This window comes from Lepidochelys kempii, chromosome 6, assembly GCF_965140285.1.
Source record: "Lepidochelys kempii isolate rLepKem1 chromosome 6, rLepKem1.hap1, whole genome shotgun sequence".
Taxonomy (NCBI): Eukaryota; Metazoa; Chordata; order Testudines; family Cheloniidae; genus Lepidochelys; species Lepidochelys kempii.
In genome coordinates, this window is record NC_136385.1 from 71,741,556 (window position 1) to 71,766,918 (window position 25,363).

At 46.3% G+C, this 25,363-nt stretch overlaps 1 protein-coding gene and 1 long non-coding RNA gene across 9 annotated transcripts in view; one reads left to right on the forward strand and one right to left on the reverse strand.

Moving 5' to 3' along the window:
• MGA (MAX dimerization protein MGA) overlaps window positions 1-21,020 on the reverse strand; it is a 95,547-nt gene extending 74,527 nt beyond the window's left edge. For 2 of the 7 annotated variants that reach the window (XM_073348697.1, XM_073348683.1), the window contains exons 1-2: window positions 19,072-20,489; window positions 760-1,909 (exon numbers count right to left, since the gene is read on the reverse strand). In XM_073348697.1, coding sequence (XP_073204798.1) covers window positions 760-1,823 — 1,064 coding nt within the window. In that variant the 5' untranslated portion in view covers window positions 1,824-1,909; window positions 19,072-20,489. Of the gene's footprint in view, window positions 1-759; window positions 1,910-7,301; window positions 7,432-19,071; window positions 20,490-20,525; window positions 20,580-20,719 lie in introns of those variants that run through there. The other 5 variants (XM_073348691.2, XM_078853333.1, XM_073348686.1 and 2 more) reach the window with 5 other exon arrangements.
• On the forward strand, window positions 20,799-25,053 carry LOC140913043 (uncharacterized). Of its 2 annotated transcripts, none has more exons than XR_012159451.1 (2): window positions 20,799-21,341; window positions 24,404-25,053. It is a non-coding gene; the product is annotated as an uncharacterized LOC140913043 (long non-coding RNA). The 2 variants fall into 2 exon arrangements; XR_012159452.1 differs by having other exon boundaries at window positions 24,407-25,053.
• Window positions 25,054-25,363: the final 310 nt, after the last annotated feature.

The window sequence follows — 25,363 nt, forward strand, 5'->3', positions numbered from 1 at the left end:
TCTGAGAGGAGAGAAAATCAGATATACCTCATTCTGTAGGTGCCAGCTATGTCAATAATATGCTGGCACAAGCAGATTGAGAGAATGTGTAGACCGTTCTGCTGCTTTACTTAGGGAAACCAGTGAAAAGTGCGGTAAGATGCAGGACTTGACTAGGCTGCACTAACACATGCACACATAATGGAAACTGTTAGGAACACAGAGGTCCACTTGGTACAGATCATCTGAGAGTATGGGCTAAACTGCTCTGCTACAGTGCTAAGAGAAGCCAGTGGAAGACGTCAGAGAGTGGTACGCTAGGTAAGACCACATGAATACATACGCTTTATGGGAGTTGGAAGAAGAGTAGATTCAGCACACAGGTGCCTCAAAGGAAGATGAGTAGGCTCTGATTACTAAAAATCTGATCTATTTGAAGTTCCCGGCAGTTTATGAGATGAAATTTTCATCCTCTAAATCTCTTTGTTGCGGAGAACACTGATCCCCCAGCTTCTCTCTCAAATAGTCACAGTAAATGAGTCAGAGTACAGTACTGCAGCAGTCCAGCAGAACGAAGATGAAATATCCAGATCAATGGATGCCCACGTATGAGAAAAAAGACTTTCTGTAAATCCAAAATGTTCTGGAACATCAGTTCAACCAAACTTTGGTTGTAAATCCATCTTCCCCCCCACTGCCAAAAAACACACCATTTGACATTTTACTGGGAGTCCAGCCCAACCCAGCCCCCACTAGCCAAAAAATGAAATGTACTCCTACCTTTCAGATACCTCTTGTTTTAACCTGGGCATATCACTAAGAGGCAGGTCTGCATCCAGGAAATCCAGGAAGTCCCGTTCTGCATTAAAGGATTCTTTCTCCAGATCAATGTCTGATGGATTCTGACCACTAAATGAAGAATCTAGATCTCTCTGCTGTGACTCTAATCCATCGGTTTCAGTATGGCGGCCACGATTGCTGGGAGAACTGGAAACACTACCTCCTTCATGCTCCGAGCTACTATTTTGCTTCAGATCACGCTGAGGTCTACTGTTCAGTCCATCATCTCTGAATCCTTTAGCAAAAGGGTTGTAATCTATCTTTAACTGGGTAATCTGGATGTTCTGATAGGCTGTCACTGCAAAGAACTCTGTCTGTGGGAAGGTGAAGGTGTGTACATCAGGACCATTCAGCTGGATAACCTCTGTGGCTTTGTCTGCAGGTACCAGGTGAAGCCGTGGCAGATAGCGGTGCATAGAGTGCAATATGATATGACCTTCTTGGTCCAGAGTATTGTTGGTAAGCTTGAGTTTGTAGAAGGATACCGGCTGGTGCATCCAGTACTGACCAGTGGAGGGTGATTCTGGATGAATAAACACCCGCCCCAGAACATGGGGTTCTGCCTTCCCACTGGGCTCCCACCAACGACCATTCCATTTATAGCGGTGATTGTCCACAGGAGAGATGTCCATGACTAGGATGTATTTCAGATTGGAGTCTAGGCCTGTAATCCAGTACCGACAGTATGGGAACATACGCCTCCCCTGTTTGGTCAGAATCATCTCTGTGCTGCGATGGTAGAACTCATTCCACATACTGTTGTTGTCCAGGGTGACGGTGATGCTACCTGAGGTACAATCAGCTGGAAGGCAAGTCTTTACTTTGGATTTTACTGGAGTTGGCACGCTACTGGTGAGAGTACAGGCATCCCGGTTTGCTACTAGAATTCCTTGATCAGCTTTACCATTTCCCTGCTGCTGTTTCAGGATGACAAAAAAAGCAGGTGCTGCACCAGACACTGTCCCACTGTCCCGGTTACCCAACACAATTTGTTGTTTCTCCATGATGATAATGGGCACTTCTGTAAATTCTTTTAAATTAACTGCAAATTCGAAACGGTTCCAACAGCCTTTCCCCTGCGTTCACCATCCTGGAAACAAACAAACAGACCCAATTAGCACTAATCAAACGCAATATACCAAAAAATACTCCTCCCTTTACTTGAAGGAACTGGGTCACTACACACAAAAAACTACATTAAAAGGACATGAAGGTTGCAAAGTCAAGCACCTAAAGTTATGAAATGCCAGAATTAGTGTTGTGTGGGAAACTAATTTGCTCCCCTTTTGCATATGTACAGTTGTTAATTACATGATCACACACTATTTTTTCCACAGGACCCAAAGCCTCATGCAATGCACAGGATGGACTGTACGCCTAGGATGAATCAGGGTTATGCAGTGGAGGAGACAGTTGTCTGTAAGATCCTGGCCTCAGTTTCTTGCAGAAATTGGAATATGTGTAGTGAATGATGCAGGGAATTGCAGGAAGAAAAAGAATGGTCTCTTGGTAAAAAGGGGATTCTATGCCGGCCTCTACCAGAGAGTTCCTATGTAATGCTGGACAAGTAATTTAAATCAGACTTTTCAAGGATGGTCATTAACTATGTTTCTCCTTTTCTAGGAGCTCAGTGTGAGTCCCTGTTCTGTCTGAGTTGCAGAAGTGCTGAGCACTCACAGCTCCAACTGAAGTCAATGGGACCAATGTTTTGACTATATAAAGTGGTTTTAGTGCCAACTATTCTCAAATATCAGGCACTAATCATCTCGAATTGATCATCCAAAATTAGTAGACACTTTAAATCTTACTCTCTGTGTGCCTCAATTCTCTATCTGCAACATGGGGATAATACCATACCTCACCTCACAAGAGCATTCTGAAAATAGATTCATTAATGTTTGTGAAATCATATACTACTGTGATAAGTGCCATAGAAAAGCCAATGAGAAAATAAAAAAATTGGTCTTCAGAGCAGGGTTGGAAAAGTGTAAAGTCAATAAGGCATTGTTGTGTGTCAGAATTAATGACAACTCAAGATTGTGGAATTCGAATAGCGTGCAGTAAATAAGGCATGGAGCCACCTACTGACAATAAGAATAAAACAAAACATTGGGTATCTACTCATTAAGCGAGCACCATCTATCTTGTGCACTGAATGAGGTAGCATCCTATAAAAACAGATACTATGTGTTCATGTAGCTACAGATTGTACCATAATGCATATGTAAAAAGGGGGCAAATTAAGGTCACAAAGGCAACCTTAAAACTGACATTTCCTAATCTCCAAGTGCTTGATCTTGCAACATTAATGTTCTTTTAACATAAGAAATTACACACAAAAAACTAAGATTTTTAAAAAAGCAAACTAAGGAAAAAAAAACAAACAGAAATATCGTTATGTGGAATCATACTGACTCCTACACATGGATTAGCAGCCAGTTGGAAACATTTAGATTCACCACACAGACCTCTGCTACTAATGGTGGTGAACAGATAACAACAGTAGGTTAACATCCTCTGGGTAGAACAGCCACTAAAGGGGGATGAGACACTTTGCCAGTGCATTGCACAGATATCTGAAGACGATAGAGGAATGGTGAATGTCTAGAATCTTGGGTTTCATTCTAGGTTCTGAGGGCGAGTTTGGCCTAATGGTAACAGATCCTTCTTCCCTGATCATCCATGCTTGACCCCTTCTTGCTCTGTCCTTTTGCCTCCCTCCCCTCAGCTCCTTGTCCGATCTCATTCTCCCCTCTTCACTAAGTCCCAGCTCAATCTACTCCCTCTGCCCTGTTGGTTCAGACACTCTCTCCTCTTCTTTTCAAGTCAAGATGAAAGCCTCAGTGCCAGCAAAAAGGATACTGAGAGAACAAGAGAGAGTCTACCTGCTCTCACTTAGAGCCCATTGCCACAGAAGTCCACAGCAGCCAGGAGTACACCTAGTGTAAACAGAATCTTCAGAGAACTTAGCTGCCAAACTCTAACATGTTGCTACTAAGTATATGCAAGCTGAGATTGGGGAGGGTTATAACTTTGCCAAATTTGGATATTTTTCTACACAAAAACAGCAAGAGGCACATCCCTCCACAAAGGCAAGTCCATGGCCAAACCTCAAGTCTCTGCTCCAAAGCAGAGAGGTGCATGCTAGGTCTGTGTCTTCTGAACAAAAAATTTTTTTTTTTTTTAAAGTCTGGGGAAAATGTTGGGGTTTTGCTTAACCTCATTCTTGGAAATGGCAGAACCACTTCTGCTGAAACCTTCCACAAAAATTCAGCCAAAGCAGGCAACCAGCATGGAAATTTTCAGCCAAAACTATTAAAGAGTGGCAAAGTTATAAACAACTAAAAACAGAGGTCTTATGGTGGCAAGCATCAGGCAACCTCAACTATAAGGCAGTGCTATCAGTTCTGCCTAGAATAGTGTCACTGTAAGATTATGAGATAGTTATGCAAATAACGAAAATAAGGAGCCACTGTCCTGCTGTAATTACTCCCACAGTTATACATATATAGGGAATGCAAGAGACCCTATCTGCATATTCAAGATTTTACCTTTCTACTCGCCCACTACTCAAATGTCTTATCATTTTGAAAAACATTTTTTTTTTTTAAATCGAAAATCCACAAGCGAGCTTGTCAAATTTTATGGTCATTTCCACCCTATCATCACTTTGTAGATGCCAATGGAGTTTTTTAAACTTTATTACAGAACAAAAACTGAACTTCATCTTGATATGGTGTCATTCCTATACTTTTAGTTCAGCCCATCTGCTTTTCAGATTCTAGAGAACACATATTTGCAGCTTTCATAGTCCACACTAAATATCAGGGTTTTTCACACTTACATTAAATATGTAAGAAATGTAGTGTGGTAAAATATAATACTAACTCAAAATTCATTCTATTATGTACATGCATGGTCTGAAGGAACCAGAACAAGGGAGTGGAGTTGAGGTCACTAGCACTAGTTCACTTGGGGAAAGTGATGTCTCTGCCAGACACTTTCCTCAAATCCAAACATACTTTATATAAATTAGATATTTAAGAGCAGTTTCTTTAACTGGTATAACACTGATAACTGTTGTTTGTAATCTGATTTCAAGGGTGGCAAAGGTTAGAAAAGTGATTAAGTTATATCTTTCCATATAACAGATCAACTCCTGGTGTTTCTGCTAGTGGAACTTTATAATACAGAGCAACTCAGTGTGTCCTGACTCTTCAACAAACCCCGCTCCAACAAATGCAGGGACGCAGTCTCCCTCCAAGAATAACCAGCTGCAGACCTCAATCCAGAGTAGGTGCATGAAATTGCATCAATTCCACTGTTTTTGAAGACTGATGAACTTGTACAAGGGGGAGCAAGACTCGTCATATGCAATATAATAGGAAATGTCTCATTAATTGGGATGGCTGTGCCTGTGTTTCAAAAAGGGATTAACGAACTACAATAAGTTCCAACAAACTAAAAAAAGAGAGAACTAAGTGTACTACTTCCAACTTGTGTTATTCATATTTATCAGAAAATACTCAAAACTATTCTCAGCTTCTGATTTAGCAAGCAATCTCCCCTTCTCCACCCACACATATTTAGATAATTATATACACAAAAGCTAAATTGCTGAACCACTGGACTATAAATTTCCATTTCTCCTACACAATCTACTAAAATGAAAACAGCAGATTTCATGTATGGTGTATTTCCCAAACTGCAAGGTTCCCAGACTTTTCATGGATAATCAGCATGCCCATGCCACTCATGTGAAGAAGCAGAGCCAGAAAAAAAGACAGTCAACCCCAAATTGTTCATATTCTCCTTTCATAAAAGGAATTTGTTTTATTTATAAATGCAGTAGTAACAAAGTTACATTTAAGTTTGAGGATACATTTTCATCCTGGGTATGTTTTCAGATACTTAAGTTTCAACTTCTTGTGGTTTTATGTTTGGTTTTTGAAGGCACAGGAAGATGAAGAATGGATAGTGTAGGGGGTTTTCATGCATTAAAAATTTTCCAGATCCTTTTGGGGGATTGAATAATACAAAACCTAATTGCTTTTCAAGTTTTGCGCAGTTGTGTTGTGAAAATTTTGCCCTGATTCTGCAATAAGATCTGTGAAAGCTGACTCCCATGAACACACAAAAAAGGATAGGAACCATTGTAAAGTGGATTAAGATTCTTATACAGAAGATACTAGAGAAGTGCTAAGTGTTAAGGCCACATATTTGAAAATCACATGCCAAATAAATAGTTTACTAATCTACAAACAGACAACAGGTGCTAAGACCCAGAATTCCCTATATATGACCTTGTACACGTGTTCAATCCATGCCACCGTTTTAGGACACTTCTCACATGCACATTCACAGAACACATTCATAATAATACTGTGCATTTTATCTACATGCTCAATCACAAATCTCTCCCAGTGTCCACAAAAGCAAATGACAGTGGGAGACTGGCAACGACCTGAACCTCACAGGCCCTGTAATGGCAGGAGCTGAGAGTATTTATCTCCAGCTGCCAATGAGAGCCAGAGAGATGAGCCCAATGACAGCAAGAGATGTGCGCAGAGCGCTGCTGTTGAAGTCAGCGGGAACATTTGTTCCTGGCTGCCGCAGGGTGGCTGAGTCGGACGGCGCCGCGCTGCAGCCCGGCACACTCGGCAGCACCTCGCTCTGCGAGCCCGCGGCTGGCAGGACTGGCGCAACAGGTGCCGGCCCCGCACGGAGCTCAGCGGGAGCAGGTGGCTTCTCGGCCAGAAGCTGGTTGAGCAGACGCTGCTTTCTGGGGCGGAGACTGAATGCCCGGAGGCCTCGGGTCGGCGAGGCTGGGTTTCCCGGCGGGCGGGCGGGCGCGCGCTCATCGGCTTCTACCAGGAGTCGCCGCGGGCAGCGAAGGCGCAGCGGCCCTAACCCGGGTTTTCGGGACGGGGAAGATCCACAAGCTCCGCCTCACTGAAGGCCAGCGCACAAGCGGGGCCCGGCAGACACCCCGCGCTGACCTCTACAGCCGCCGCCGATTGACCCCGTCATCAGCGGGGCCTGGAGGCCCTGCCCACCGGGCAGGGGGAGGCCACAGGATGGGAGGCGCATCGCGCTGCAGCTCAGGCCGCAGCAGTGGCGCGAGCGGGCAGCTGGAGCCAGGCCCGCTGCTAGCGCGCAGGGCCTGGCCCACCCCCAGACACTCGAAGGCGCTTCGCAATTGCAGCCCCCGCCTCCCGCCCTGCACCGAAGAGGACACGGTGCGAGGAGCCGCGCCACGTGCCCGCTACAGCACAGGGCCGGCCGGCGCTTCGCGCTGTCACGGGGGTCTGGGGCAGATGCCTGCGCACGGGCCCTGCAGCCTCGTGGCTGCGCCTGGTGTTAATTTTCGCAGCTGGCACGGCCAGCAGGAGGCGCATGAGAACCTGCGTGCACCACCTCGAAGGCGGGGCCCGGCAGTCCCGGTCCTGGCACCCCCACCCCCTCCCGTTCACCGCAGTTACCGTGCGCCGGAGAGAGAGGGCTCCCCCCCTTCTCTTCACACGGACCGTGTGTCTACCAGCTGGGGGGAACGTGCGTGCGCACCCGCATGACGTCACGACGCTGCACTCCGCGCAGGCGCACTGGTGGCTCGCGTCTCCCCGCCTGGCCGCCCACCCGTCACGTGCCAGGGTCGGGCCCCCCCCAGACATTGGGCCCGGGCCTACCCCGCCCCCAGGCGAGGAAGGGGGAAGATTCTCGAAGAGAAGCCGTCGTAGGGCCCCTGCACGCGCTGCGCCACCCCCGGGGAGACGCTGCCATCGAAGCCCCGGCCAGCTCCCGTGCCCCCCGCCGCCGGAGTCATCGCGCCACTCGAGGCTCCGGAGCTCGCTGTTCCCCGCACTAGAGAGCGGCCGCAGGCCGGCCCCCATCCCCTGGGCGCGCCCCGACAACGAGGGGCCGCCTCTGCAGACGGAGCTGCCCCTCCCCCTACACAGGGTCTAAATCTAACCCCGGCCGGCCCCCTTGCAGAGCTCAGCCCGCTGGGCGCCCCACTTGTCTCCGGAGCATTTACTGGGCACAGAACTACTGTCAAGTCAGGCAAACATGCAACAGAGACAACTATCATACACTGCAAGGTCACAGAATCATAGAATATCAGGGTTGGAAGGGACCTCAGGTGGTCATCTAGTCCAACCCCCTGCTCAAAGCAGGGCCAATCCCCAATTTTCGCCCCAGATCGCTAAATGGCCCCCTCAAGGAGTGAACTCACAACCCTGGGTTTAGCAGGCCAATGCTCAAACCACTGAGCTATCCCTCCCTCTCTTCTGTATGTATTGAAACACTGCTCCTGTACAGGTCAATACAAATTTGTGTTAGGCTGTTTTGTAGGGCTCTCCAACAACGTATTTCTTCCAGGGATCACTTCTCTTAAAAAGCATATTCAAAAAGGGGTGAGGGGCCAGCATAGCCCTTGCTGCATGCCCCAGAGCATTCTTTTCTAACAAATAGCTTGTAAACCATGTTTTAAATTAAAAATCATTAGCCATTAACTATTAATCTGATGGCAAATATCTCACGTCGTCTACTTTTGTATTTTAATCTGTATTTGCATGACCTACAATTGCACATCACACACTGTAGGCATTAAAATTCCAGTCTATATTATAATTATCTATATTTTATATTATCTAAAAATTCTCCTAGGCCACCTCAAGGCTGGAAGTGCTTGGGCATCTAGAAGAAGCCAACATCAAATTCTGTGATCAAGAACAAGCCAAGTGCTTGTGAGTATAAAGCCAGCAAAGGAAAATTTTAATAGGTGAAAACCTGTTTAATATCTGAAAAAAAAATTCTTAGCTTTAAAAACTAGGGTTAATAAAATACACCTTGATATATTTTATCTGCAAAACTTGAACAGCCCTAAAAAAAAAAAAGTGTCAACCTGGTCATTTAACCTTAAAAACACTAAAAGAAAAGGAGTACTTGTGGCACCTTTAGAGACTAACCAATTTATTTGAGCATAAGCTTTCGTGAGTTACAGCAAAGTGAGCTGTAGCTCACGAAAGCTTATGCTCAAATAAATTGGTTAGGCTCTAAAGGTGCCACAAGTACTCCTTTTCTTTTTGCGAATACAGACTAACACGGCTGTTACTCTGAAACCTTAAAAACACTATGCTCACAGCCTCAGAGAAACAGGGTTATTTATTATAGGGTGCCAAAAAAGAAAGTTGAGGGAACCTAACGGATAGTTCAATGTCAAGCTACCAAAGCACCAGCAACCTAGACATTTGCATTGAATAGATGACCAATCATAACAAGTAATGTTATCAAAGCATCTATTTCAGTTCTGTTAGCATTATTTTCTTTTTGCCACTCAAATCCAATTTTCAATACTGAGAGTTGGCAAGCTGAATATAACATTGGGGAAGGCCAGCCCTCCCATGACTGTTTCTAGGCAACAGAAGCTTATTCATATGCATTTGGGATAATCTCTCATAGTTTGGATTCCAAGAGCATCACAAAGAAACTGCACAAACCAATCCATTTTTTCAGGCACAATAGACACATATGCATCAGATTTAAAAACCTGGATAGTTATTCTCTCCAGAGCAGATAAAATATTTTCCTTTGCCCTTTTAGATCAAAAAGGCAGGAACGGTGAAGTAAGACTTGAAAGTAAAATGCTAGGAGACAGCAGACTAAAGATTAAATCTATCACCACTGTACAAAAACTGTTTAAATACCTAACGTCATTGCAAAAGTCAATGTGAAATACCGGTTCTACTACTAAAACGGAGGCTCCTTATTCTACAATACTAAATTATTAACATATCTTCACCAGAAAGACACGCTGGGTTTTTCCCTTTTTTTGTTTCTAAGATTACAAGAATCATGCAAATCACAAGAGGCTGCTGTTATTTATTTAGCATGGGTGTGGTGCCACTGTCTTTGGAAAGGCGTCAAATAATATTCTTAGAAGTTACTAGAACTTCTCTGCACAGAAGACCATTTTCATCTAGTAAGCAGTGAAATGCATCAGCGGTTGTTTTCCAAATATCAAGGGGAAGTAGGATGAAAAACTGGAAAGTCAAGCAAGTATTCCAGTAGCCTTAATGTAGAAGACATTTATTTAAACCATATGTAAGTTTAAAACCTATCACTGGGTTAAGAGTCTTGTATGCCTCCTCTTGGTTTTGATTCTTTTGTTTTTTTACTCATTTTCCTCTTTGTTTTTTTCCCTGTGTTTATTCTTCTATTTTCTCTGAAGCTATAAAATTGCTTAAATAAATGTAATTAGTTATAGTGTACCTTCCTAGGCAGCAAAAAGATGTACCCAATCTAGTATAAAGGCTCTACTTAGTTGTAAATCAACATGACTTAAATGGATATATTAACCAATGAGAAGGCACCTTTCTTTAGCAGATAACTGAAGTACAAATGGAAAAGTTGATCAAAATTCATGATTTAAATGAATGATTTAAATCAATACACGCCCTTTGATCCTCATATCTCATATGTCTGTTTCACTCTTTGTCTCACCTCTGCTCCTATCCTCCTGTAGTTTTCCCACTTCTTTCCTCTTTAAATAGGTCTACTCCCCTAAGAAGTTGTACCATACAGCTCTTATTCTATATGCCACAGCATAAATCTAAGGCCTTATCTACACTGGCAAATTTTTTAGTCTTAGGACTTTGTTGGTGTAACTCCACTGGTGGTACCTACATTGGGAGCACTACCCCAGACAAGTCTAAGGGGTTTTTACCACCGTCATCTAACCTTTCTCTGTACTAAAGCTTCCATCATTGCTAATTCCAGTGGTGAATTATGGCTACAAAGTTTGCTAGCCTAGAGGAAGTATCAGGGTCATGCTATTCTAGTCAGATTCAGTTTGCTTCCAGCACTACTAGACACCTCCTTTCAAAGAAATGTTTTTCGGCACTATTGTGCTTCCTGGCCATGGAGAAAGAGAAAGAACCCTCCCCTTGGTATAGTGTTAGGGCTTGTCTACATGGGGAAATTGACTAGGATAGCTATTCAGGAATATCTACAGCAGAACAACTCCCCATGTGGACATTTTTCCAAAATAAAAAGTGACTTTATTCCAGAATCATTACTCCACACTTACAAAGCAGAATAATTATATCAGAATTAAGTGACTTTATTACAGAATCCACATGGGAGAGGTATTTCAGAATACCTTAGCGGAATAGTGATGCTGGTCTATTTCCCGCAAACAGACAAGGCCTTACTGTAGAAGACAACCCATCTGTTGTAACTGATTACAGCAGGGGTGGCCAACCTGTGGCTCCGGAGCCACATGCAGCTGTTCAAAGGTTAATATGCGGCTCCTTGCATATGTGCTGACTCCGAGGCTGGAGCTACAGATGCTAACTTTCCAGTGTGCTGCTCACTGCTCAACTCCCTTCTCTGCCCAAGGTCCTGCCACCACTCCATCCGTTCCCCCAAGCCTGCCATGCACTCCCTCCTCCCCACCAGAGCCCACTGTGAAACAGCTAATTGCAGCAGGCAGGAGGCATGGGGAGGGGGAGGTGCTGACCAGCGATGGGTGGGAGGTGCTGAGAGCTGGACGGGGGGTAGTGGATGGGGGGCTGCTGACATAATACTGTGATTCTTTGACAATGTTCACTGGTGAATTCTGGCTCCTTCTCGGGCTCAGGTTGGCCATCCCTGGATTACAGGATACTACTATTTTGGAAATTTACAGAATAAACTTTAAAATGAATACAGAGTTGTTGGAGATGCTACAGTGAAATTAGACCACCTTTCAATCAGGGTGGATTGATTTACATCAGGGGTCTCAAACTCAAATGACCATGAGGGCCACATGAGGACTAGTGCATTGGCCCGAGGACCGCATCACTGTCCCACCCTACCCCCACTCCACCCCTTCCATGGGGCCCCGCCCCTGCCCCACCTCTTTCCTGCCCCCATTCCAACCCCTTCCCCGAACCACGGCCAATAGGATCTTCGGGGGAGGTACCTGGAGGCGTGGCTAGGGCAACACTGTGCCCCTCCTCCCCCAGGTCCCAGCCGCTTCCTGGAGCCATGCGGGGGCAAGGCAGGCAGGGAGCCTGCCCTGCCCCCAGTACACGCCGGGCCGGAACCACTCTAGGTAAACGCCGCTGGGTGCCATGGGGAGCTGGTAGGCCGCAGAAAAAGTGGGCCGTGTGTTTGCGACCCCTGATTTACATCATGATCTAAATCATGGATTTTGATCAACTTTCCCATTTGTACTTCAGTTATCTGCTAAAGAAAGGTGCCTTCTCATTGGTTAATATAACCATTTAAACATGTTGATTTACAACTAAATAGAGCCTTTACACTAGATTGGGTACAGCTTTTTGCTACCTAAGAGGGTATACTATAACTACATACATTTATTTAAACAATTATATAGCTTTAATATTTTCAGATTCTTATTAATTGTGCATTAGTATATTAAAAATGGCGATGGATATATTGCTTATTTGCTAGATAATTAACTTTGTACTCATGACTTGTGTCAAGCTGCATTAGGGTGGTAATTGAAATTTAATTAAAAACAAAACAGTACATAATTTTGTATTAACAAAACAAGACTTAATGTAGTACATGACCTATTATAAAGCATGACCTCAAAAGTTAGAATTGGGGGAAAAAACATCTTTCTTTATATAGAAAGGAAGCGTTTAACACAAAGAGAAGAACATGGAATGGAGTCTTACTTGGCAAGCCATACTGCAGTACTAGCTGAAGAACCGTATGACACAAGTGGACATATGCTACAAGGTCATTTCTGAGGAGGGAGATACTCTGACAATACTACTGAAAGGGGCATGGTGGCACCAGGGGTGGCAGGTTTGTAGGAATTTTGGTGGTGCCCAGAACTCCCCCCCCCACCTGCTTAAGGCCCTGGGAGGGAGTTTGGGTGGGGGGAGGAGGTCTGGGGTGCAGGACCTGGGCCGGGGATTAGGGTGCAGGAGAGGTGCAGGCTCTGAGGTGAAGTTTGGGTGCTGGGTTTAGGCTCTGGGCTGGGGCAGGGGTGTAGGCGGGGATGAGGGGTGAAGGCTCTGGGACAGAGTTTGGGTGGGGGAGGGGGTCTGGGGTACAGGCTTCAGGCTGGGGTAGGGGTGCAGGAGGGGAAGAGAGGTGCAGGGTCTGGGACGGAGTTTGGGTGTAGGCTCTGGGCTGGGGCAAGTGGTGGGGGTGCAGGAGGGAATTTGGATGCAGGCTCTGGGGTGGGGTGGGGGTGCAGGCTCTGGGAGGGAGTTTGGGGTTAGGAGGGGGTGTGTGGGAAGGGATGCAGGCTGTGGGGCTGAGGATGAGAGGTTTGGAGTGTGGGAGGGGGCTCAGGGTTGGGACAGAGGATTAGGGTATGGGGGGGGATGAGGGCTCTGTCTGGGGCTGGGGTTGAGGGGTTTGGGGCGTTGGAGAGGCTCAGGACTAGGGCAGAAGGGCAGGGTAAGGGCAGCCTGCCCTGCCATTAGTGAGAGGGGGGCACTAGGACCCTGCAGCAGCAGTTGATGCAGGGAGCCTACAGAGCGGAGTCAGCATGAGCTGCAGGCTCTGGGGGACCTGAGCAGGGGGCAGGGGAACATTTGGGGGAGGTGCGGGGGGCAGTAGACAGGGCCAGGGGAGAGATCCGGCCCCAAACATTAGTGGAGCCAGGCCCCTGGCCTCTGAATATTGCTGGAGTCCGGGCACGAGTGTATATAACTCACCGCCCCTGGGTGGCACTGAAGCAGAAGAGAGACCTTCAACTAAGGAGATTCAAATGACTGCACTTATTGTATCAGTGCGATGCCTCCGCAATGGCAATCGCTTGAATCTCAGTCAGTTGAAGATTTACCTCTTCAAGTTGTTAGGTAACTTCAATCAATTATTGCATTCCTGATAATCAAATGAAGCACTCCTGTGTGAATTCAGAGTGGATTTGAGGTATATTACAGTATATTGATCTCTTTAATGCAGACCAGAACTAAGAGTGTTCCATCCTATATAAGCACTAAAAAAATTATGTAACCCAAATAGCTACATTAGTTAATCTTTTGCCACTTTGGAGAACCTGTAACAAACACATTACAAGTAAGTTTGTCACCTCTGGAACCCAGATATATTAACATAAGAATGACATACTGGGTCAGACCAATGGTTCATCTAGCCCAGTATCCTGTCTTCCAACAGTGGCTAATGCCAGGTGTTTAAAAGGGAATGAATGCAATAGGCAATCATCGCGTAATCCATCTGGTCGTCCATTGAAACTTTTGACAAACACAGGCTAAGGACACAGAGCATGGGGTTGCATCCCTTACCATCTTGGCTAATAGCTGGATGGACCTATCCTCTATGAACTCATCTAGGTTTTTATTTTTGTGTGTTTTTTGTGTGTGTTTTTTTTTACTGTTATAGTTTTGGCCTTCACAACATCCCCTGACAATGAGTTCCAAAGGTTGACTATGCGTTGTGTAAAGCAGTACTTATTTTTGTTCGTTTTAAATGTGCTGCCTATTAATTTCATTGGGTGACCCATGGTTCTTGTGTTATCTGAAGGAGTGAACAACACATTCTATTCACTAATGTTTGGAGATATTATATTTGAAACAAACTGATCTAAATTCATCCTTTGGTTATGCTCACAAAGCCACATGGACTTTGACAGGGTTGTAGAGGCATAACTTAGGGCACATCTTGCCCTATCATCGTTATATGGTGAATCATATCAGAAACTGGCATAAGTAAGGGATTATTGTATAGAAATTAGAGCAGGAAATCACCAAAGTATAAACCATCTTTTTTTATACAGAAACTAAGCCGTTAACACAAAGAGAAGAGCATGGACTGGAGTGTTAGTTGGCAATCCACACTGCATGACTGGCTGAAGAACTGTTCAGGTATCTACCTGGGCATTGCAGGATTAGGGCTTACAACAAACCAGTGTGCACAAAAGAGTGGAAAAAATGGTAAGAAGTTAGTTTTCACTCAAAACTGGTGATTATTTTTACATATATAGATAAAAAAATACAACTAAAAGAGCATTCTATTTAAAAAGATATATCATTGTATATTATTTTCAGCAAATTTTATCATAAAGTCATTTGTACACTCTCTATTCAGGGGGTCACCATAAGATTGCTATATTTTTAACCACTCCTTACCCTCTTCATTCTGAAAGTTATAGAACAGAGGAATAAAGCAGGGGAAGGTCATGTTTGTGCTTCCTGTCATAGCAACTGTGGCAGAAGGCAAATGAAACAGACAAGAATCAGACAGTTCTCATCAGTTACACTTTCTTACTACAAGCATTATCAAAAATGTACCATCTGCAGGGGGCACTCACCCAAAGGCATAAATGAAACTGAAAGAACAAGCCAGGAGTGAAAGAGAAACAACAAAAACAAGTGAGGAGATAAGACACAGACATCAGCAACCTCAGGAACAACTCTGACATCTTTCAGAGTAACAGCCGTGTTAGTCTGTATTCGCAAAAAGAAAAGGAGTACTTGTGGCACCTTAGAGACTAACCAATTTATTTGAGCATGAGCTTTCCTGAGCTACAGCTCACTTCATCGGATGCATACTGTGGAAACTGCAGAAGACATTATATACACAGAGACCATGAAACAATACCTCCTCCCACCCCACTCTCCTGCTGGTAATAGCTTATCTAAAGTGACCATCAAGTTGGGCCATTTCCAGCACAAATCCAGGTTTTCTCACCCTCCGCCCCCCCCCCACACAAACTCACTCTCCTGCTAGTAATAGCCCATCCAAAGTGACCACCACTCTTTAAAATGTGTATGATAATCAAGGTGGACCATTTCCAGCACAAATCCAGGTTTTCTCATCCCCCGACCCCCCTCCAAAAACCACACACACAAACTCACTCTCCTGACATCATAATCAAAAAGGCTGACAAAGGAGTGCTGTCGTCATCAGGAATAAGTTGGAATATGAACAAGAGGCTGCTAGGCAGCTCTCTGACTCCACATTCTACAGGCCATTATCCTCTGATCCCACTGAGGATTACCAAAAGAAACTACACCCTCTGCTCAAGAAACTCCCTGAAAAAGCACTGGAATAGATCTGTGTAGACACATGCCTAGAACCCCGACCAGGGGTATTCTATCTGCTTCCCAAGATCCATAAACCTGGGAATCCTGGACACCCCATCATCTCAGGCATTGGCACCCTGACAGCAGGATTGTCTGGCTATGTGGACTCCCTCCTCAGGCCCTACGCTACCAGCACTCCCAGCTACCTTTGAGACACCACTGACTTCCTGAGGAAACTACAGTCCATCGGTGATCTTCCAGAAAACACCATCCTGGCCACTATGAATGTAGAAGCCCTCTACACCAACATTCCACACAAAGATGGACTACAAGCCATCAGGAACAGTATCCCTGATAATGTCACGGCAAACCTGGTGGCTGAACTTTGCGACTTTGTCTTCACCCACAACTATTTTACATTTGGGGACAATATATACCTTCAAGTCAGCGGCACTGCTATGGGTACCCGCATGGCCCCACAGTATGCCAGCATTTTTATGGTTGACTTAGAACAACGCTTCCATAGCTCTCATCCCCTAGCACCCCTACTCTACTTGCGCTACATTGATGACATCATCATCTGGACCCATGGAAAAGAAACCCTTGAGGAATTCCACCATGATTTCAACAATTTACATCCCACCATCAACCTCAGCCTGGACCAGTCCACACAAGCGGTCCATTTCCTGGACACTACTGTGCTAATAAGCGATGGTCACATAACCACCACCCTATACCAGAAACCTACTGACCGCTATTCCTACCTCCATGCCTCCAGCTTTCACCCTGACCACACCACACGATCCACTGTCTACAGCCAAGCTCTAAGATACAACCGCATTTGCTCCAATCCCTCAGACACCTACAAGATCTCTAGCAAGCATTCTTAAAACTACAATACCCACCTGCTGAAGTGAAAAACTGATTGACAGAGCCAGAAGAATACCCAGAAGTCACCTACTACAGGACAGGCCCAACAAAGAAACTACAGAACACCACTAGCTGTCACCTTCAGCCTCCAACTAAAACCTCTCCAGCGCATCATCAAAGATTTACAACCTATCCTGAAAAATGATCCCTCACTCTCACAGATCTTGGGAGACAGACCAGTCCTCACTTACAGACAGCCCCCGAACCTGAAGCAAATACTCTCCAGCAACCACGCACCACACAACAAAAACACTAACCGAGGAACCTATCCTTGCAACAAAGCCCGATGCCAACTCTGTCCACATATATATTCAAGTGACACCATCATAGGACCTAATTACATTAGCCACGCTATCAGGGGCTCATTCACCTGCACATCTACCAATGTGATATATGCCATCATGTTCCAGCAATGCCCCTCTGTCATGTACACTGGCCAAACCGGACAGTCTCTACGCAAAAGAATAAATGGACACAAATCTGACATCAGGAATCATAGCATTCAAAAACCGGTAGGAGAACACTTCAACCTCTCTGGCCACTCAGTAAAAGATTTAAGGGTGGCAATTTTGCAACAGAAAAAGCTTCAAAAACAGACTAGAAACTGCTGAGCTTGAATTAATATGCAAACTAGATACCATTAACTTGGGTTTGAATAGAGACTGGGAGTAGCTGGGTCATTACACATATTGAATCTATTTCCCTAAAGTTAAGTATCCTCACACCTTATTGTCAACTGTCTAAATGGGCCATCTTGATTATCACTACAAAAGTTTTTTTCTCCTGTGAATAGCTCATCTTAACTAATTAGCCTCTCACAGTTTGTATGGCAACTTCCAATTTATCTTTATGTCTATATATCTTCTTACTATATGTTCCATTCTATGCATCCGATGAAGTGGGCTGTAGCCAATGAAAGCTTATGCTCTAATAAACGTGTTAGTCTCTAAGGTGCTACAAGCACTCCTGTTCTTTTTGCAGATACAGACTAACACAGCTGCTACTCTGAAACCTGAGACAAGGGAGAAGGCTCATTTGAATTCAGAACTAAGTATGTTCTCTCCAGGTTGTTAATGTCTAGCAATCAATTTGAGCCAACTATTTGAGCTCATGCTCAAATAAATTGGTTAGTCTCTAAGGTGCCACAAGTACTCCTTTTCTTTTTGCGAATACAGACTAACACGGCTGTTACTCTGAAACCTGTCACTAAATAAACAGTATAGACAAGCCCTATGGCCATCACTTTTTAGCTGGAGGAAGAGTTGCCCTGAGTTTTTAAGGGGTGAGAAAAATGAGAAAGATGGTCTTTTGACTAGTGCACCACAGGAGATCTGGATTCTATTTCCATCTCTGTCACAGACTTCTTATATATAACCTTAGGTGAATTACTTTATTTCCATGCCTGTTTCCTCATCTTAAACTTGAGATAGTTAGGTGTAATGTTTGCAACGCATTTTGAGATCATTGGATGGAAAGTGTTACAGAAGGAAAAAGGTATTAATACTATAAAAGCGTGTCAAAGTGGGACAGTATTCCAATTAAAAAAAAAAAGTAATTTTTTTATAAGGCACATGTTCTCCTACCTTCTGTCATATTCTTAACTCAAATTAGGTCAACAATCCTTTCCCTACTTCTCTAGCGCTCCCATTTCCCTTTTCTGGAGGTAGCGGTTCTTGTGATGAACAAATGCTTTTCTAGAGGACACAACTTTATTTAGGTCAGTTTCATGTATCTACCCCGATTTTCTACATCCTCTTTTTCTTCTCTGTTCCTTTTCGGATTATTCCCTCCTATTATCCCTCTTACTACTTCTTACCCCAACCCTCCATCATCCTTCCTACTCCCATCCCATTGCCACCCCCTCCTCAACTCACAGAAATAAAAGAAAATGGAAAGGACTGAAGTTTTTTTAAAAATCCACAGGAATATAATTGTTTGGGATACATCATCTGACTGGTTTCAGAGTAACAGCCATGTTAGTCTGTATTCGCAAAAAGGAAAGGAGTACTTGTGGCACCTTAGAGACAATCTGAATGTAGCAGATTGTCCGGCTCCAATTTTCCAATTTATTGGAAAATGGAAGAGGACCCCCATCATCATGACCAGATTCTTGCTAACAAAGTCACACAGCCAAAAAAAAACAAAACACACCCCACTCTTCAACCCCAAATCTGACTACCAATTTAACCCAGAACATGTCTTAAAAAAAGGCACAGTGGTTTAATATCTAGTCCCATCCACCTTCTCTAGGAACCCTAATAAGGTAGAATGTGCCGATACCCGAGACTGAATTCCAATCACTGATCACCTGCTGAAAGAAAAATCCTGTTGGATTTTTTCCCACGGCATAGGTCCAATAATGCTCCATCAACTTGGGATCCTCACTGTGAGCTATAGAACCTAGATCGCCTTGCTATTCTCCCTCCCCACCCCAAGCATCGTAGGGCTCACATGAACCGCAGAGGCCGATACACTCAATACTGGTAACACTGCTAGTAAGTATTGCTTCTAATAATCCCCAATAGGAAAGGATATCATAATGCCCAAGGGAGACAAAATTCATGCAGTATCTCTGATCGGGACTGTACATCCAAGGAAGCAATCTCACAACCTGAAATGAGATTTTTGAAATATATCAACATATTCTTCACTTTATGCTGCCATAACTTAACCTATGAAAATAAAGGAGCAAAGAATATACTAGAATGTGTGGCACACAGAGCTGCAAAGTACTAAATAGAATATGCAAGGTAAAACAAAAATCCATGCAACAAAAGAATGGAAAGAGTAGTTACAGCACAACAATAAATGTCAGAAGAAAAGTGTTTCAGCAACACAGATGAAAAGAGCAAGAATCACCATTTTAATGAAGAGTCAAGCTACATACAGGATGCCACATGCTCATACACCGTACAAAAGGAGATCTGTGGCCCTGTTATGCCTGAGACTAGAGATGTTCTCGCTTCCTCACACGTGCGTGTGGTTTCAGTTTGCAGTTGGGGCATGCCAGAGCTGTGATCTTCAGAGCAGACTTCTGAGGAGGGCGTTCACTGTTGACCATGGAGCCTTTGCACACTGACACTCTGCTGTGGTTTCACCTGTTAGGGCTCCAGCAGCACAGGAGGCCCAGGGAGATCTGTACAGCTCAGACTGTGACCGAGATAAACCACAGGGACTGAGTGAGCTGAAGCCCGAAGCTCCCTCGATCCTCGACTCGCCCCTCTCATCCGCAGCCCCGAGCCCCGTGGAGGTAGGAGCCTCAGCGCTTCGCGCTCCCGCAGCCACCCAGCCCGTGCGGAGCAGGGCGCCCTGCGCTTCTCGAGAAGGCTGTAAACTCAGGGTCCCATCTGCTCGACGGGGACATCGACAGCAGCAGGGCGGCTCCTGGCGAGGGGCCAGCCTCGCCGCAGCAAAGCCCCCTCAGCCTCCCCCGCGCGCTTAGGGTCACTGAAGGGGTGACAGCTCCTTGTGCAGCCGCCTCCCGGAGCGGGGCGAGGTCAGGCCGCGCTCCCCGCGCCGGTGCCCGGATGCAGCCGGCGGCGGCGTAGCTACTGTCTGTCTCTCGACTCTGTCCCCGTCCCCCTTCCGCCCCTCGGCGGCAGCAGCAGGGCTCGGTCACGTGATCGCTCTCACGCCCCTCCCGGCGCCTGCTGTTCGCGTGCTCGCGGGGGCCGTTTCCCGGGGGCTAAGGAGGGGCCCAGCCTGCGCGAGAACCGCCGCTCCCTCACCGCGCCCCCTCCCACCGCCCAGGGAGTAGCCCACCTCGCTCTCGCCTCAAAAGCGTCCCCGAGAACGGGAGGCCGAGCCGCCGCTGGCAGGCGCAGGGGAGAGCGACCCCGTGTGATTGGGCCACCCAGCTCACGTGACACCCCTACCTCACGCCACCTCCTCGAATAAAACTTCAAAATGGGGGCGAAAATACCGGGCGGATCCCGTCGCGCGCTCCGAGCTCCTACCTGCTTCCCGCCGCTAGCTCCACGCGGCGCAGGGCCACACCGCAACCCACGAGCCCCGCTCGCAGCTCCTGAGGCCTTCGCCTGCCACGCGCAGCCTCTTCGCTCATTGGCTGTCGGCCCTGTCACGTGCTCTCACCCCCCCCTCGCCTGGTGGGCCCGCCCCCACACCGTGGGAGCTGAGCCTTCCGGCGCGAGGCAGCAGCCTGGAAACAGGCGATGTTTGGCGCGCGTGCTGAGGCTACAGAGGCCGCAGCGGACAGGCAAAGCAGGAGAGCCTCGCGACGGCCGCACAAGCGCCCTCCTGATTGGCTGTGTGACCAGTTCACGTAGTTTCCGTTCCTTCTCTTGACCACGCCCTTCCTGCCCCTCCCCTGCGCGAGGGAAACACGCTGTTCTCGCGTGGGCCGAACAGAACTCGTTCCTCATTGGTTGCCTGTAGGGCTCACGTGATTCTCTCCTTCCCGGCCCCAAATAACGGCCTGGCCCCGTTAGGTAGTCGCTCGCCGGGTGAGGAGCGGGCGGCGAGACTAGGCTCGGCGTGAGACGAGCTGGCAGGGAGCAGCCGAAGCCGCGGGGCGAGCCGAGGGGCCGGGCGTGCTGAGCAGGTGTCTTCATGTGCCAGGTACTTGACAGCCTCCCGTCATTCCCCTCTCAGCTCTTGCCCTGCCTGGATCCCTCCCGACGTGGTAGCCCCCCCCCCCGCCGCCCGTCTCTGGAGCGCCAGCCCCTGGGTCTCCCCGAGCGCCGCTCCCCCTGAAAGCCCCGACTCTGCGCCCCAGGAACGGGCAGGACGCCTCTGCCAAAGCCGGAGATGACAGAGGACCCTCCTGGTGGCTCGGACACATTCCCCCGCCCGGATGGCACCTCCGCGTAGATCTGTGGCACCAGCATTGGAGGCGCTGCTTTACAGAGCAGCGGGATGAACATTCCAGAAGACCTGCAGCCTCATCCGGGACTCCACTATCGATTGCAAAAAAAGAGTTTAAGGGCGTAAGGAATGAGGCTGGTGATGCTTAGCAGTGGCTAGACCTCCACAAAGCAGACTAGCAGGGGCTTTGCAAGAGAAGGGCAGGTTTATGTTATAGCTTACGTACATTTATCAGATGTGTAATATTTCTGAGGAATCTCTTAACTTTTTTAAACACTTTATATATTGCACCTGAGTACATCATTTGCACCAATCAGGGGTGGCCAGCCTGAGAAGGAGCCAGAATTTACCCATGTACATTTCCAAAGAGCCACAGTAATACATCAGCGCCCCCCCCCCCACCCATCAGCTCCACCCCCTGCTCCCAGTGCCTCCCACCCACCGGCAGCCCTGCCGATCAGCATCTCCCCCCCCACCTCCGGATCAGCTGTTTCATGGCAAGCAGGAGGCTTGGGGAGGAGCGAGGGCATGGCAGGCTCAGGGGAGGGGGTGGGAAGTGGTGGAGTTGGGGGCAGGGTGTGTGGCAGAGTGAAGGGTTGAGCAGTGAGCCCCCCCGGCACATTGGAAAGTTGGCACCTGTAGCTTCACCCACGGAGTTGCATATTAACTTCTGAAGAGCCGCATGTGGCTCCAGAGCCACAGGTTGGCCACCCCGACACCAATAGTTACATATCCAGTAAGAAACGGAATGTCACAAGTTGGGGGGATTGTTTGTTCATAAAATACCTCAGTTCTTTGGCTATAAAAATAGTTTGGTTGTAAAGGATATAGGACAAAGGACGGACGAGGTGAAGAAAAAATACTATCGTACAGCCAATAAATTAAAGACTTTTTAGTATAAAGAAACACTTTAAGAAATGTCAGGCTTTAACTGAAGGTTGCACCAAATATATGTTCTCATACAAGCAAGAGAAAACTCAATATAAGACTACTTAGTGAATGCATAAATATATTAATAGCTACGTATAAGTGAATTTTCACATGATTTGCGCACTTAACTTTCATTTGATTATGCACTTGACTTTCAGTGGGAGTAAGACTATTTGGAAATGGGACATAGCCTGATCTACACTACACATGTTGACATATGTTGCCTTATGTTGAACTCTGCATGCATGTATCTACACTCAAATTTGTCTCCAGCCAGCAACCCCATCACAAGACATAGTAAAACCACCTCCTTAACAGCACAGAGCCATGGTCAACCTATTGAGGTTGGTGCAGTGTGAGTGTAGACACTGCATGACCTATGTCAACCCTAACAGTCGTCCAGCAGCTGTCCCACAATGCCCCATTCCCTGTGATATTTACCAATCTGGAAACAATTTTAAACTCCACTGCCCAGGGCCACCAGAAGCCACAAGTTAAATATCCCTATGTGGTTTTGAAATGTGTTTTCTCAATTGCCCACCTTAGGGTAAATCTAGCAGTTCTTCCTTTTTGTGTGCAACCGTCCATGCAGATTCCACACACTAGATGCACTCCTGCCTGGCGTAAACAGGAAGTATTGGATCTCCTGGGTCTGTGGGAATAAGTGGCTCTGCAAGCACAACTACAGATCAGTCATAGAAACAGGGATATCTATGAGCAGATTGTACAGGGAATGCAGGAAAAGGGGTACAACAAGGATCAACAGCAGTGTTGCATGAAAGCGAAAGAACTTCACCAGGGATACCACAAGGCCAGGAAGGCCAACAGTAGATCTGGTGCTGCCCCGTAGATCTGCTGCTTTTACAGCTAACTGCATGTCACGCTTGGCAGAGACCCCACCAGCACCCCATGGACAACTCTGAATACCTTGGAGGCGCCTGAGACAGAGATCCCTGACAAGAACTGTGAGGAGAGGGAGGGAGGGGGAAGACCTGAGTGGGGACTCAGACCCTGCCACATGGCATGGCTGATTTGCAACTCCACTACAGGCTAGCCTGTCCTGAGCATGGATGAGCCTGATGAAAGGGAATTGAACTCTAGTAAGTGTGTGCATGTATTTTGAGTAACAATGGTTAAATTTAAAGATGGCACCCAGCCCATCCCCAAATTAACAAGGCAGAGGTATCAACTTTTCAGTGTTCTATTTGTATGAGAAGAGATAGAGATACAACAAACAGAGGTAGAGTTAGCATCTGTTTTTCATTCCCATGTTGGATTAGGTGGGGAAGGGAGTCATGCGAAGCACTTTGTTTATGTACATGGGGATGTCCCTTTTATATTCCAGAGAAATATCAATGAAATTTTCATGTAGGATCTCTGTAGTCCTCTCCTGTAGGTTTCTAGAGATGGCTCCTTATTTCTTTCTCTGCAGTAGGACACTTTCCCACTCTGCAGTGAGTTCGGCTGGCACCATTACAGTAAACAGGCTAGCAGCATATGGGCCTGGACGGTTTTGGGACGCCAGTAGCAACTGTGTTCTCTGTACTTTTGTGACCCACAGGAGAGAGAGATCAGCTAAAATCACCCCCACCTGTGGAAAATAGTGCCAATATTCAGTGCCGTTGCCCTATGCTCATACCCATGAAATAGGGACCAAAATTTTATAGCTTCATGCAACAGAAAATCCTTCTCCGGCCTTGCCCCTCGTGGGCCATACTCGCCATGACGGGGGCTGGAGAGCAGTGCTGTGTAGAGGCGCTCCAAAACTGAAGTGTTACTAAGTGTGTCTAAGTAAAAGCGTTTATGGGAATAAGGGAAGAGAGTTTTGAAACTTACCTTTCACTTGTAACTGTAAATCCAGTGGTACATCTGTCTGGTTTTATCAGCAGCTTCTGACACGGAGGGCTTGAGGGATGTGCCTGACCACAATGAGGAGGAGAAAGAAGAGAACTGGAGAGCACGTGTTCTGCAAAATCCTGCAAGCTAGTGCTGTATCGGACTGTGAACAAAGGGCTTGAAGGGCCAATGTGAGCGACAGTATGGAGAAGGACAGAGAGGACAGGAAAAAGGTCAGGAGTCCCACCTAGACAAGGAGAGGGAAATGCACACAGACATAACGGATCTTCTGAGGCAGCAAACCCAAATGCTACAGACCTTTGTTGACCTACGGGTCCAAAAATCCACAATTCTCTGCCCTTTGCAGTCTTTGGAGAACTCCGTGGTCGCTACTTCCTAGACCCGTCAACATACCAGATGGCAACACAGTGCACATAAGTACCCCTGCTACTACATGTTTGGGGAACAGCAAGGAAAACCACTGCTTCACATACACTGACCTGTGAGAACCACAGTTGGTGTATGCATAGCCACAACGGTCTACATTTGTGCACTCAGATAGACATGAATGTTTCCTCCCTTTCAAGTTTAAAATTTTCACCAAGTTAATTTATGTTAAAAATTTGTATAACATTGCCTGTGGGTTTATTTGCACACTGTTTTCTCCCACTCAATAAAGTTCTGTTTTTGGAAGATCAAATTATCTTTATTCGTTCACAACAAATTTTGCAGAATTCATAGTGGTATTCAAAGCACCACCTAGTTCATAATTTCAGAAAACTCCCAGTTATATTTATAAATGGACAGCAAACGCAACAGTTCTGAGAAGCACCCAAAGCTACAGGCCCAGAGCATACTCCAACACAGAACCCTACTGTGGCTTACTATTAAAGTGCTCTTTCAAAGTGTCCCTCAACTGCATAGCTCCATGTTAAGCTCTTGTAATGGCCCTTGTGACTGGTTGTTTAAAGTCAGTGGAGAACTGCTCCATCTCTGCTGTCCACCTTGGT